Source organism: Haliotis asinina, chromosome 11 (genome assembly GCF_037392515.1).
Source record: "Haliotis asinina isolate JCU_RB_2024 chromosome 11, JCU_Hal_asi_v2, whole genome shotgun sequence".
Taxonomy (NCBI): domain Eukaryota; kingdom Metazoa; phylum Mollusca; class Gastropoda; order Lepetellida; family Haliotidae; genus Haliotis; species Haliotis asinina.
Window position 1 is genome coordinate 35157412 of NC_090290.1, and position 14062 is coordinate 35171473.

At 39.2% G+C, this 14062-nt stretch overlaps 1 protein-coding gene and 5 non-coding genes across 12 annotated transcripts in view; all 6 read left to right on the top strand.

Moving 5' to 3' along the window:
* The window catches only part of LOC137256631 (insulin-like growth factor 2 mRNA-binding protein 2), a 29518-nt gene extending 18585 nt beyond the window's left edge, over positions 1-10933 (top strand). For all 7 annotated transcript variants that reach the window (XM_067794528.1, XM_067794531.1, XM_067794532.1 and 4 more), the window contains exons 15-17: positions 5461-5577; positions 6461-6589; positions 7604-10933. In XM_067794528.1, coding sequence (XP_067650629.1) covers positions 5461-5577; positions 6461-6589; positions 7604-7816 — 459 coding nt within the window. In that variant the 3' untranslated portion in view covers positions 7817-10933. The remainder of the gene's footprint in view (positions 1-5460; positions 5578-6460; positions 6590-7603) is intronic.
* On the top strand, positions 25-95 carry LOC137256652 (small nucleolar RNA SNORD31). The gene has a single exon (XR_010954578.1). It is a non-coding gene; the product is annotated as a small nucleolar RNA SNORD31 (small nucleolar RNA).
* LOC137256653 (small nucleolar RNA SNORD31) lies at positions 1092-1163 on the top strand. Its single transcript, XR_010954579.1, has one exon. It is a non-coding gene; the product is annotated as a small nucleolar RNA SNORD31 (small nucleolar RNA).
* On the top strand, positions 3331-3402 carry LOC137256660 (small nucleolar RNA SNORD31). The gene has a single exon (XR_010954585.1). It is a non-coding gene; the product is annotated as a small nucleolar RNA SNORD31 (small nucleolar RNA).
* Positions 4410-4482, top strand: LOC137256654 (small nucleolar RNA SNORD31). Its single transcript, XR_010954580.1, has one exon. It is a non-coding gene; the product is annotated as a small nucleolar RNA SNORD31 (small nucleolar RNA).
* LOC137256655 (small nucleolar RNA SNORD31) lies at positions 6315-6387 on the top strand. The gene has a single exon (XR_010954581.1). It is a non-coding gene; the product is annotated as a small nucleolar RNA SNORD31 (small nucleolar RNA).
* Positions 10934-14062: the final 3129 nt, after the last annotated feature.

Sequence of the window (14062 nt, forward strand, 5' to 3'; positions counted from 1 at the left end):
CTTAGTTTATCCCACCCTGTGTATTGTCACATGATGAGTTAGTTTACCGCCCCAGTCTGATATGTTATGACTGATTGGTTCATATCTGAGTGACAGCGGATACAGTTTAGAGACACTGATGTGGTGTGGTTTTGTCAAATTTTAATGTTTAGATGTGTACACTTTGCTACTTGTTTGCATAAAAAATTCAGCTCTTAAATGTTGGACTATTTCAAACTCAAAGTTAGTGTTATGTTGACATAGTTGATGATAGTATTTAGTAATACACCTGTATAGTTTTTGGACCTTCAACTGAGAAACTAATGCATGATTTGGTGTATCAGAAGAAGTTACGATAACTTTGGGGGGATCTTAGTTTATCTCTCTGTCTGTATACTGTCACATATGAGATTAAGTTTACTGCCCGTCTTTACACGTAATGACATATTGGTTCCTATCTGAATGGCAGGTTTTCATTCGAATAGTTGAACTGTCTTGTGATAAAATTGTTGTTCTGAATCCTCAATGAAAATACTGACTTTGGAAGACTCCACGTTAGTGTATTTGTTCATTGATGGCTTTACAGAAATCCGGTTGAATGAACTTGACCAGTGTCAGTACATAAACAGATGTGATTAATTGAAGTTATGTTACCTACAAGGGGAAAAATATCAGGGTTTGTATTTTTCATGTGATGCCCTAGGCAAAATATGATGTCATGGCGACATCATGCCTCTTCTATGATGTTCTATCTGGGGGTACAGCGGGAAGCCAGCCTTTGTTTAGAAGAAGTTTTGGGTTGATTTTCCTCAATTTAAAAAAACTTGGTAATAAACAGATTATTAAATTCATGCTTAAATCATACTATGTTGCTCGGGAAATTTGGGCACCTGAGTCATAAACATAGTACGACATGGGCACCCACATAGTATCCTCTATTTATTACATTGAGACATTTCTTTAAATTGCACTTTCACCTGCAATGGGTAGTTAAACAGTCTAGTAATGGGGTTTCTGTGACATTTCAAAGTCTCTTGGATCAGAATTAAATTGGGACTGTCACCATATAGTTGGAATATTACTGTTAAACAACAAAGAATGTAATCATGTGCTGTCATATGATGAGATAAAGTTTACCGCCCCAGTCTGATATGTAATGACTGATTGGTTTTGTCTGAGTGACGGCCGTTCTTAATGTTTGACTTGTACAAGTATGACAGTGCAAAGCAAAGCACTTGCCTTTGATGAAGCGTTTTGATAGGAATGTTATTGCACTGAATAACCATTTTAAAATTCATTCCAGGCCTACAAATTAGAACTTGACTTATATATTTCAGACGGAATTGTTTATCACACAAATCCTGTTATACTTGCTTTATATACATCCAGACCTGTGAAGGTACATGGTAGAATAGGCTGTTAACCCATGCTTGCCCAAAAAGGCAACTAAGCTTGTCATGAAAAGTGACTAATGGATTTGTGTGGTCAGGCTCGTTGACGTAGTTGACACGTCATTTGTTCCCATTTGCTCATACTTTGGATCACAGGTTTGATTGTTATAGACTCAATTATTTACAGAGTACCACCATATAGCTTGAATATTGCTGAGTGCGGTGTAAAACTAACCTCACTCACGTATATGCATCCATTCTATGCAACTAAAGAAATGTGTATTGTTTATGCTGTCTTACTTGAGCAGCTTCTGAGAAACCTGCCACAACATTTGTGCCTCCTTCAACACAAGGGAAATTTTTGTGCAATATCAGTTCAGGTGTTTGTATCGTTGCTTCCTGAGAGGTCACATGTATTCTTCCAGAAAACAATTACCTACTGTCACATGATGAAACAAAGCTTACCGCCCCAGTCTGATATGTAATGACGGATTGGTTCATATCTGAATGACAGTTAATTCAATGCTGAAACAATTGAGTAGAGAAAATACTTGCATGCAGAGAAAGGGTTTTTTGTAATTTTTATTCATTTTTTTTTATTTAAATTGTTAATTGATTATAGGTGATAGCTGAATAGTTGAATTTTGGAATATTTCAATGTTATAATGGTCTATTAGTATCTTATCTATGTGTTACAAAAGTGCTCTTTCTTATTCCATTAATGTGAGCGAGAGTGTGAGTTTAATTTTACACAGCACTCAGCAATGTTCCAGCTATATGGCGGCAATCTTAAAATAATCTAGCCTGCACCAGACGATCCAGTGATCAACAGCATGAGCATCAGTCTGCTCAATTGGGAATCGATGGTGTGTCAACCAAGTCAGCAAGCCTGACCACCCAATCCTGTTACTAGTGTTAGTCGCCTCTTACAACAAGCATGGTTTGCTGAAGGCCTATTCTACCCAGGACTCTCATGGTTTTTTTTTACATTAAGGAGCTCACAACCCGTTATATAGGTGTTTCTTCTGTGACTGTTGCAAATCCTAATTTTAACATAGTCTCTGGTATTGATATGTAAGCCTTTTTTTCTTCAGTATTCTTACAACACAGAGTTCTGTATGGCCATATTTGGGAAGGATCCTGGATAGAATTGGCTTTGTGGAAACCAGTGTTGTAAGAAGTGACAAGGGAGACTGCATTTCATTATATCCCAGTTGTTGAAATTATCATGAGGTTGTAAATCACTTGGATTTTCTGCTGTATTTACAGACCTCTTGCGATCTGGGGTTAGAATAGGCCTTCAGCAGCGCATGCTTGCCATAAAAGGCGACTAATGGGATCGGGTGGTCAGGCTTGCTGACTTGGTTGACACATGTCATCGGTTCCCAAATGCGAAGATCTATGCTCATGTTGTTGATCACTGGATTGTCTGGTCCAGGCCTGATTATTTACAGACCGCTGCCATATAGCTGTAATATTGCTGTGTGAGCCATTAAAGTATAAAACAAATGTTTACGCTTAGGAAAATAGTCAGTTTGTTCATGTCATCTGTCACATGATGAGCTCAAGTTTACTGCCTCAGTAGCTGAGAGGTTCATATCTGAGTGACAACATCTGATTCTACAACTTTAAAAAAGTTGATGTTTGAGGGGTGTGTCAATTCTTATTGTTCACGGGTGTAGACTTAAAAGGTTTTTTTTCATCCACTGATGCATACAAATTCAGCCATTAAATGGTGGAAAATTTCAAAATTGAAATAGCTTTTTTGTTCACAAACTGTTTAATATTACACCTTGATGGTTTTCAAGCCCATAACCCACTTGTATCAATTTCTGATGGCTGAAATTTTTGCAAATCCCTTGCCTTCATGTTACATAGACTAAAAAACTGTTTCATTATTTGGGTACCAGCACGATGTTCAGGTAATATGGGCGGACCTTTGTTTATCCCACCCTGTGTACTGTCATGTGATAAGCTATAGTTTACCGCCCCAGTCTGATAAATAATGACTGATTGGTTCATATCTGAATGACATTTCCACATTCGTGTAGTTAAGCTCCACTGTCAGGAACCAGTTTAGGAGACATCAAGGAATATGTTGAACTTCAAAACTACTGTTTAAGTGAATTTGTGATTAGGAGATAAATGATGCAACTCTAAATGATATAGACCATTAGCTGCTGTATTTAACTAGAGTGTTTATGTAAAAGTATTTACTTGAGTATATTTGTGTGATTGCAATTTGGTATTTCTGAACAAGGAAGTATTGAAAGCTCTTACAGGAAATTCATTATTGTTCAGATGGAAATATTTACTGTCATGATAAGATAAAGTTTACCGCCCCAGTCTGAAATGTAATGACTGATTATTTATGTCTGAATGACAGTTCTTTATGTTTGACTTGTCCGGAGATTGACACTGACAAAGCAAATCAGTTTTCATACAAACCTTAGTTGAATAGCATTGGCCATGAGGCAAATCACTTGAAGAGCTGGCAGTTTACACTGCCTGTTGCTTGCATTTTAAGGGTATTAAAGGTATTTAAGGGCATGCGATTTGGTGTTGTTTCCACCCAAATAAGACACATCGTCTGCTTTCCAGGCAACATTTTGTTGCAGCTATCACTCATGTGATCACACTTTTCATTATGCAACCAAACAACCAGTCAAATATGTTCAACATATCACAGTGCATCAGTGTCTATGTTGAACTGTGGCAGGGTGACATAGTGAAGTAACCCCATGGAACAGGCATTATTCAGGACAGGTATGAGCAGCTGCTTGTATGCAGACATTTGTATGCACCGCGTTATTTTAGTACAGAAATCTTCAACATGGAACCCAATTTAACCTCACCTCTGGCCTAGTGCTTAAAATGTTTGTTTTGAAGGCCTGGGTTCGATTCCCCACATGGGTACAATGTGTGAAGCCCATTTCTGGTGGCCCTTGCTGAATATTGCCGAAAGTGGTGTAAAACTAAACTGGTTTATTCATTCACCTTTCTTCTTGGAAAGCCTATGATTGATATGTTGATGCCAACTGTCATATGATGAGATAAAGTTTACCGCCCCAGTCTGATACATAATGACTGATTGGTTTATATCTGAGTGACAGTTAATCCAGTTTTCAAACAGTGAAAAATATTAAGGATATCTTGTGAGATGGACATGAAGATAAGCATATTTCTCTAACTAAGGCATCAAAGATCCACTTGCCTAGTTGTTACTCCTGCTCTGTTGTGATTACAAATATTCTTTGCTCCTCAGTTACAAATTTTCTGCAATCCTCTGACAGCCAGATACTTCAAAAGTTAGAAAACTTGGAGGTTTTGCTGTAGTAAGAAAAAACAAGATTTTCTGCTCCATACTTTGTGTGAAATGTAAGACTTGAGTAGCCACTTCTGATCATGGATCAGCTTATGGTCCAGTCAGCCAGTTGTCTTAAGACTAATGCAGCTAACGGGATCGGGTGGTCAAAATAGATGAGTTTGGGTACCCCAGTGGATAAAGACAGGGTATAAAACTCCACAAAGTTTCATCCGGACCACAGGGCTGGGTATATGTGCAACATGCCGGCCCTGACCAAAATGTGCCTGCCCGCTAAGAAATGCTAATTTTCCTCATATAATTAAATTAAGACTTGTAAGATAATAAGGATTTAAATGTTAAACCCGACCATTGGGCTGTTGAATTTGAGAATCTGGCAGTAATTGTTAAGAATAACCTTTCCGTGTTGGATGAGCAGACAGGCAGGTATTTCAAACACTAACGTGTTTGCTTGTCATGTCGAAGAAGATGTTCATTCCTTACATGAGTACAATGTGTGAAGCCAATTTCTGGTGTCCCCAATATGTTGCTGGAACTTTGCTACCAGCAGTGTAAAACCCAACTTGCCCACCCTCAATTATGTAGACAGCCAGAATACTACTGAATAAAATAAAACCCAAACTTTTAAATCATGTGAAAACTGTTTGTTGTTGTTAGTGTGGTTGATGGGGATCATATGCTTGAAGTGATACATTTGTTTACTCTTTCATCATCAGAAGTTACTTTCATCATCTATTGATTGTCTGCTACTCTTGTTTCATTCAGATCATGCAGGCACCAAAGAACGAGACAAATGGTCAGGATGGACCAGTCCAAATGCCGGCACCACGATTAAATGAACGTAAAGTAATCATCACAGGGAATCCTGAGTCACAATGGAAGGTAGGCATGTCATAGCAGGTGCTCTTTCTTCAGGATGCGACCCATGAAGATCCAGTGTAGCACCCCATGCTTGTTGCAAGAGGTGACTAATGGGATCAGGTGGTCAGGCTCACTGACTTTGTTGACACATCATCAGTTCCCATTTGTGTAGATTGATCCTCATGCTGTTGATCACTGGATTGTCTGGTCCAGACTTGATTGTTTACAGACCGCTGCCATATAGCTGGAATTTTGCTGAGTGCTGCGCTAAAGTCCCTCACTCGTCATGATGCTAATTCCTGGGATGTTTTGTGGGTAATAATTCTTGCTGTTAGTCTAAAAATCTGTGAAAACATTGTTAGCTTCTCACCAAAATATGTTGGCACTTGTTACAATCAAATGAGTCTTGAAAAATGAGCATACAGCTGAGACTAGACTGAAATTCTCTTACAAGTGTAGGAAACACTAAACAAAAAAGTCTATCAATTTCCAAACCTGCGAAGGGAGTCTCTTCAATTTACACTCAATTTGGTAAAGAATCGGTATTCAGATATATCTGAAATTAAGATTTCAAATATTCAGTGTGGATATAAATGAAAAACAAAAATAAATATATGGCATCAAGTAAGACTCGTAGTGGAAGACAGTAAGGTAATTCATCACATTGATTAATAAGCTTTGTTGGTTTCCTTGTAATTGTAATAAATGGATCAGAGTTCATGACCCCTAGTAGGCAGTCCTCTTGGACTTGTAACAACTGTCGCATGATGAGATAAAGTTTACCGCCCCAGTCTGATGTACAATGACTGATTGGTTTATATCTGAGTGACAGTATTGGCAGGACTCAACACTAGACCAAACTGTTATAGTCTCGCCAAATCTAATGCGGTGTTGAATGTTGCAGGCACAATTCTATATCTTTGAGCGAGTGAGAGCTGAGAATATGGTAAGCATAGAAGAGGTCCATCTCAGGTCAGAAGTGATGGTGCCCAAGTCGTCCATTGGAAGAATCATCGGTAAAGGTGGACAAAATGTGAGTAGTTTAACACTGGTACATTTCAGTGTTTGAGGTCTCAACTATTGTTAAAGGTTTATTTTGACAAAACTATTTATATGATGAAGGAAGCTATTATCGATATGCTTCCTTGACAGTTACTTGATGTAGTTGCTCTTGACATAGATTTTCACCTGGTTATTATGGGATATTATATAGCGCACATATAAATAGAACTGGTGCTTGTTCAAAGCACTGGTATTTTTCCCCTGATCATTGAATATCAATCTCAGTGGCACACCATATTATCAGTCTCATCTCCTATGGAGATTATACAACTCTTGCTGCCTGTAGGTGCATATTGCGGCTTTCTCATCCTATTGAGCTATCCATTTACATCTGGGTGGACTGAGACATAGTCACAGTACTTTGTTCAAGTTCACTGAACGTTGCTGTACCTGCAACAGGGTGTTGGCACGCAAGTGTTGCCACCATCTGGTCATAATATTCATGGGTTCATTAGGTGCACAGGGTTGCGGAAGGGGTTGTGAAAACATGAAAGGCTGCACAAGTCGACTCAAGGTTTTACACCCAGTCGCAAGTGGGCTCAATCCAGACACCTTATCCTCTGGATCACTAGCCTATAGCATTAGCAAGCTTGCCCTCTGAGCCCTGTGGTGGGTGTATGACTCATTATTGGGCTTGTTTTTATGGAGCAGTGGGGTAGCCTAGTGGTTAGAGGGGTGTTTCCTCATCATTCGAATCCCTACATGGGTACAATGTTTGAAGCCCATGTCTGGTGTCTGCTGCTCTGATACTGCTGAAAATTTTTGCAAAATGTGTGAAACTAAACTTACTATTAAACTTGTTGAGACATACTGCTGTTTAAGTTAAATGTCTCGCCAGTGTAGCCACTTAGATTGTACATGTCATAAACTATCCAGTTGATGTGTGATTAACCCATTGTTTAATCCTTGCAAATCATCTGAAATTATTCCCCAAATTGTCTGTAATGATCGATCTGGTTTTAAATTTTGAATATTTCTGTTGCAGGTTAAAGAGTTGCAGCGAGTGAGTGGTGCTATTGTCAAGTTGCCAGATGAGCAAGGGGAATGTGAAGAGGTCCCAGTCAACATTATTGGTCATTTCTACGCGAATCAAGCCGCACAGCGACGTATACGCTCCTTGGTAGCACAACAAAGCTCAGGACCTGGAGCAATGCGAGGCGGTCCGCGGAACCCACGACCACAACAAAACGGCAACTAACAAAGACAGCTATATCAAAACTTGCATATACATGGGCATCTAGACACTAAATTGTATTGAATGTTCATACATTATACAGTTGTGTTCTGGTTTGGTGGAAAGATGAGGTGGCATCTTATATGAATGTTACAAATGAAAATATTGCCACTGGAATTGGATCAGGGGAACTTAACTGTATAGGTGTATGGATATTGATTGTACCGTCTTCTGCCCATGTAGATGAACTGCACTGAGCTCGCAGCAATTGAAATGGAGACCGACTGAATTGACCACCTTGCATGACAACCAAAGAACTTTGTTTCTCTCTTCTTGGAGTAATTGTTTAGTTGCACTCATAGCTAGGTCTTTCCCCAAGTAGCTCTCATTTTCTCTCCGTTTTTCTCTCAATGTAAGTGATGAGAAAACTACTCCACTCTTGCAAGTGGAAAATCCTTGTGGCATGGTCTAAGGCATCAAAATGATTCACTATAACTCGTGGCTAGCTATCGGTGGGATTGGCAGCGAGTTGAGATTAACGTTTGATGGTGAATGATTTGCATTGTGCCTCCATCTCTACTGGCAGATGTTATCCAGAAGGCAGGATGGGGGCTTGATGTCCATGTAGATGATATATTTATACTTTATTGAGTTTGAACAAATTTTAGATTTGACCATTGTTGCATGTTTGAAGTATATCATGGTCTTTTTTGTAAAAAAAAATTGAACAGTATGAAAGTTTATTTTTGATACTTGTTGAGATGATTTTTTGTTAGAATTTTTATGATACTATTTGCAGGGTATGTTTCTATTTTGCCCTGTAAGGAGGCAAAATATTGATACAAACTGCCACTGCAGTTAGTCTGTCTCAACAGTATTCACATGGCTGTGTTTGCAATCAGACAGGCCAGAAAAACATTCACTGTTATGCCAGAACCCTCCTAGCTGACCTTGACCTGACTAATCTGTATAATAAGTCAAGGTCAGATAAGGGGAGGTCAGCTGGTGTTGATTCCATCTCTGAAAGATGCCTGACAATGTAGTTGCAATGTCCTGTCTGTATCCTAATGTCTGACTTCCAACGGCAGACCCAGCATCCTGATGCTTGCACACTTGAGAACAGCTCCATTTGATAGCAACTCAACTGACACATGGCGACTGACCAACCGACTGACCGCCTCGGCAGCACATGTGGCTGCTTCTGTCATGGCTATCTGTCTCCAGATCTAAAGGAATGTTTCGCACAGCAGTCAAAGAGATGCCGGTATTGACCGTCTTTGAATGGTGATAACTTGCTTTGAGGAATAGTCCTGTCTGGATGCTCTGAAGGGTGCAGCTCAAAGACGATCAGTAGATCAAAATATATTCTTTTTCCATGAATATGAAGTTATGAAATGAGACCCTATTGTGTCACTGCCTTGAACCTGATTCTAGGAGAAAACGAAAAATCCTATTTATGGGACTAATTTTTTTTATTGGCTTTGAGGGCCAGTGTAATTTAGTATTAAGATGCCATGACAGATTCCAGCTAGATTTGTTTGCCCAATGTTTTGATGCCTTCTTGTGCTAATTATTAGATGTATGTAGACCACCCCACACAAGCCATGGACTCGCACAGTCCAGGGAGAAAATGCAGAACTCTGTGGACTCTCAGTAATGATGATTATGATGATGATTACTATTACAGTTTTTATGCATTCAATAACCTTGTTATGGCGTACTTAACTCTAGACCTGACATATTTCACTGTGTATCGTTCAATAACTCGTCAGTTTATTTTTTTGACTAGATCAGTTTGATTATTGCTGACTCCTAGGAGGTCCCACTGTTTGAAACTGTTTTCTGAAATTGGTTTTGGTGTTGATTCTTACACCTTGCATGGTTAGTCGCCAAGGAAACAGTTTTCCTTTCAAGTTAACCAGCTTGGTTTTCTTGCATTGTATATTATGACAGAGGGATTTGACTTTTTTTGTGTGGACAAATCTCCTCAGAAGTTCCTTTTTTGTTTTTGCTGGGCAGATTACTTTACGAGCCAAGTCTTGGAAAATCTGTGAGGTTTTGTTACCATGTTTACTATATCCAACGTTTACTGTTGTCCCAGTAGTTTGTCGTTTGTACAAAAACTTGTTGCCTCTTGACTATCCCCCGTTCATGTGACAGAATGCACGATTGTTTTACAAAGTTAAGGAATCACTTGTTATTTTCCATACATTTTGCACAAGGCCAGTATTTGAAGTGGGGGAAAGTTCAAGTTTGGTTTTTTGAGCCTTTGACTAATTTCTATATAAAAATTAAGACTCGAATCGGTAATGTTATTTGAGGACAAAGTACATTTTGATTTGGTTTGGAACAGAAAATAACTATTGAATTTTCTTCTTAACATTAACCTATGTTTAAAAGCCACACAATGGCACAATGTGATCAGCATTTTTTGCAAATTATTTCGCAGTTCTACCTCAACCTGAGTTAATGAATAGGTTTCTTTCTTTTTCATTTCCACAGAAGTAACTTTTGACAACTGGCATAGTACCTCCTGGCCCATTCACCACCAGATCACCTACTATAATCCAACTCTTATACAGGATAGTCCCCATAGTCAACCCAGTATCCCTTAGTCCACCCCACCCACATATCCACCCCCTCCCCATGTATTCTGATTGCCAACCAATGTATGTCAGTACCCCTGCGAGTGTGCCCTTCCTCTGCTACCGAGGCTTGGCTCGAACCTAGAACATTTCCAGGTGCACACATCACGTGCCACCACAAGACACCGTAGTAGGGTAGATCCTTCCTGACCAGTCTCCAGTTTACAAGTCTATCTTTGAGTGGAAAGCTGATTTGTTCATTTCTTTCCATGATTTGACATCTGAACTTTTGTCTGACTGTTCCACAGTATTGCATGTATCAGTTTCTGTAGTTCTGCTACACGTACCGACTTGGAGGATTATGAAAAACCCTTAAAAACCTTGGTAGACAATGGAGATGAATCTTCTGTAACTCAAGCTCTGTGCCCCGACAGGCTGACCGACGACAACTCTGCTCGTCTGTCTTTGCTGTAGTTTGTATGCAGCTTCAACAGATCAAACCTGTACTCTATTCATTCTCCTTTTCTACCAGAAAAAAATAAATTATTCTAGTAAACAGTTGTTTTTTGTTATTGCGTGTTGTCGGTGAAAATCATGTGGTTCAGGGATTACTTCATGAGTGCCAGATTTTGTGGAAGTGGGTGGTGGGGTAGCGTTAGCTTGTCATGCCAAAGACACGAGTTGAATTCCCCACATGGGAATAGTGTGTGAAGCCATTTCTGGTGTCCAATGCTATATTGCTGGAATGTTGCTAAAAGGGGCATAAAACCATACTCAGTATTGTAGATGTGATATTCTATGACAAGTTGTAGAGAATAGATGCGAGCAAATACAGATATGTTTCATGTTAAGATTCACAATATCTACAGCACCTAATGATGAATGCTGGATCCCAGGATCCAAGCTTTGACTTCAAGCAACATGAACAAATTAAGTTTGGTTTGGTTGCACTCCGCAATATTCTGGGCTGTATGGCAGCCATCTGTAAATTGAGATTGGACCAGACAATCCTGTGATAGAAATCATGAGTATTGGGATATGCAGAAGTGTCAACCTGGTCTGTGAGCCTGACCACCAGAGCCCTTTTTCTCAATGTTTGTGGCCCACAGAACTTTGATCGTAGCCAAAGTGTTAAGAATGGGCTTGAGAAGTTTGTAGGGCTTGAATGTTTCAAGAATAGCTAACCAGAACCGCAAGTCACCTCATGAGGGTGCTGAAGGCCAAGTATAACCAGGATCTTACCGAGGTGAACATTAAATGAAGGATTGAGTGAATGTTGGGATATAACTGCAACAGTGGATCAAAGTCTTCAGCTGGGTTTTCAAAAGGGACCCAGCCTGCTCTGTAATGTACTTAGGGCTTAGAGAGATGCCAACCTTTATGATTTTATCGTAGTCTCTATGAATTTTGACTTCAAACTATGCCAATATGATTCCACTAGAAATGCTATGAAATTTGAATAAAATGCATTAAAATTCTGATATGTAGTCAAAATCATACATTTTCAACCATGAAATACATTTTTGGACTTCACGTACCTTCCATTCATCATATTAATGACATTTGATCTAGATTGCAAGTAACAAACATAATTTTAGTGAAGCTGATTTCAATTCCTTTGCGATTTGAAACATTTAGTTCCTGCGAAAATAATGTAACCAAGTGACCGTAATATCAGAATCCATCATGATTTTGTTTATTTAGTTGACTACTAATTTTATGGTCAAACTACTAATTCTGAACGTTGAAACTACTATTTGCAACATGTTTGTGTTGGCATCTCTGGGCTTTATCTATATACAAAACAGGACTGCATCTAATTAATACCAACACAAAAGTGAGTGAGTTTACTTTTACGCAGCACTCGGCAATATTCCAGCCATATGGTTGTGGTCTGTAAATAATGGAATCTGGACAATCCAGTGATCAACAGCATGAGCATTTGTCTGCACAATTGGGAACCAATACCAGGCCAACCAAGACGGTGAGTCTGACCACCTGATCCCGTTAGTCACCTCTTGCGGCAAGCATAGGTTACTGAAGGCCAATATTCTAACCCGGATCTTCACAGGTACTAACACAAAAAGAAACTCATTTCATGTAACAATTTTATTGCAGTAAACAATCTGCAAACTGTCATTCTCAAATGTTTACATTGTGAAATATTTACATAATTCTGTCTGACACCATGGAAATCAGGGCCTAGACTTTTAGCTCTCTTTGTGCTAAGCTGGTCAAAGCATTAATTTTCGAGTATCTTAGTGCTATGAGAGCTAAGAAAATCTTGGCCCAGAATTTTTGTTATCCTCTTCCTTGCAGCTATGCCGACCACATCTCTCTCTCTAAAATATTTTGCACTTCTTAGACTTGCCTACAGTCCCATAGTGTCTTTCTGCTGTTCTCAAATTAAAATCAGCATCTCACTTTCTATGCTTCACCAAAGTGAATGCATTCCAATTCCAGGAATTGATGGGTATAAGGACTAGTCTGCTTGGAGTCATTATACTGTCTGAGTGGGGTACTCTTGCTAATTGTGGCATGGTATCTGAGCTTGCACTATGAAACCAGGGTAGGTTTGGGGTAAAACAAACAGCCGCAAATACTTGTGCATGCACATTATCGTATGAGCAAAATATTCTTATGTACCTCCCCTGCAAGCAGACATGCTATGTTCTTAACAGAATACTCTTTACGGAGCCATTAAACCAACTCCACCCATTTAACAGAAGAACAGAATTAGTCAATGTATTGCTGTAAGTCTACTCCAAAATCAGACGCATATTCTAATTCAAAATACTTTTCAACACCAACTGATTCTTTCTAGAATGTACAACAGGACCAGTCATCAAGATAATCATCAATACGTGAGTCCTGACTGATTCAGAGCTCAGTGGTTGTGGAAGTTCAGATAAACTGTTCCTGGGAGGAAGAAAAACGAGGTGCAACAAGCTCAACTGAGTTTTGGCCCTTTGTTGACAGGATCTGTTTGAAACTTTCACAGATGATGAACCTCCATGTAATCACTGAGCAATGGTTTTTCAGTGTGTCAGTTTAACACTGCACTAAGCAGTATTCCACTTCCACCAATAAGGCAGGGGTACATATACCACCTAATCCAGTCATCAGCATCATTATGTGCCAACCAAATCAGTCTGACCACCTGATCTTCTTAGAAATGCCAACCCCAAATTGGTGCAGTTAGGAATCTGAGCTCCCTAAGATAGAAAAAAAAGAATTTTCCTCACAAATTAGGGATCCCTATAAATTGTTGCACTCAAGGAATGAATCTTTTAAGTACCATACTGAAACTGTTTTGCATTTCTCTGCGACACTGTAAATAAAATAAACAGTGCGTGGAATTTATCTGGCAGACAACTCAACTTCCGAATTATTTTATGTAAACAATTTGAGGACTTCTGATCCTAGACCTCCAGTAAGAAAGATGGGTTGTTCAATGACCTTCAGTTTACGATGAATCATCTGCAGGTATTACCCAACTTCCATGAGGAATGTTTTTCAATATGAAAATGTCCTGGGCCTAGATTTTTTAAGCTCTCTTAGTGCTAAGAGGTGATCACCTAAATTTTCAAAGCTTTCTTAGCACTAAGATACTGCTTGACATTAGATGAGCCTGCACACATGTAGGCGGGGCAGGGAATGTAGACCAATACAGATGGTTTCTGAG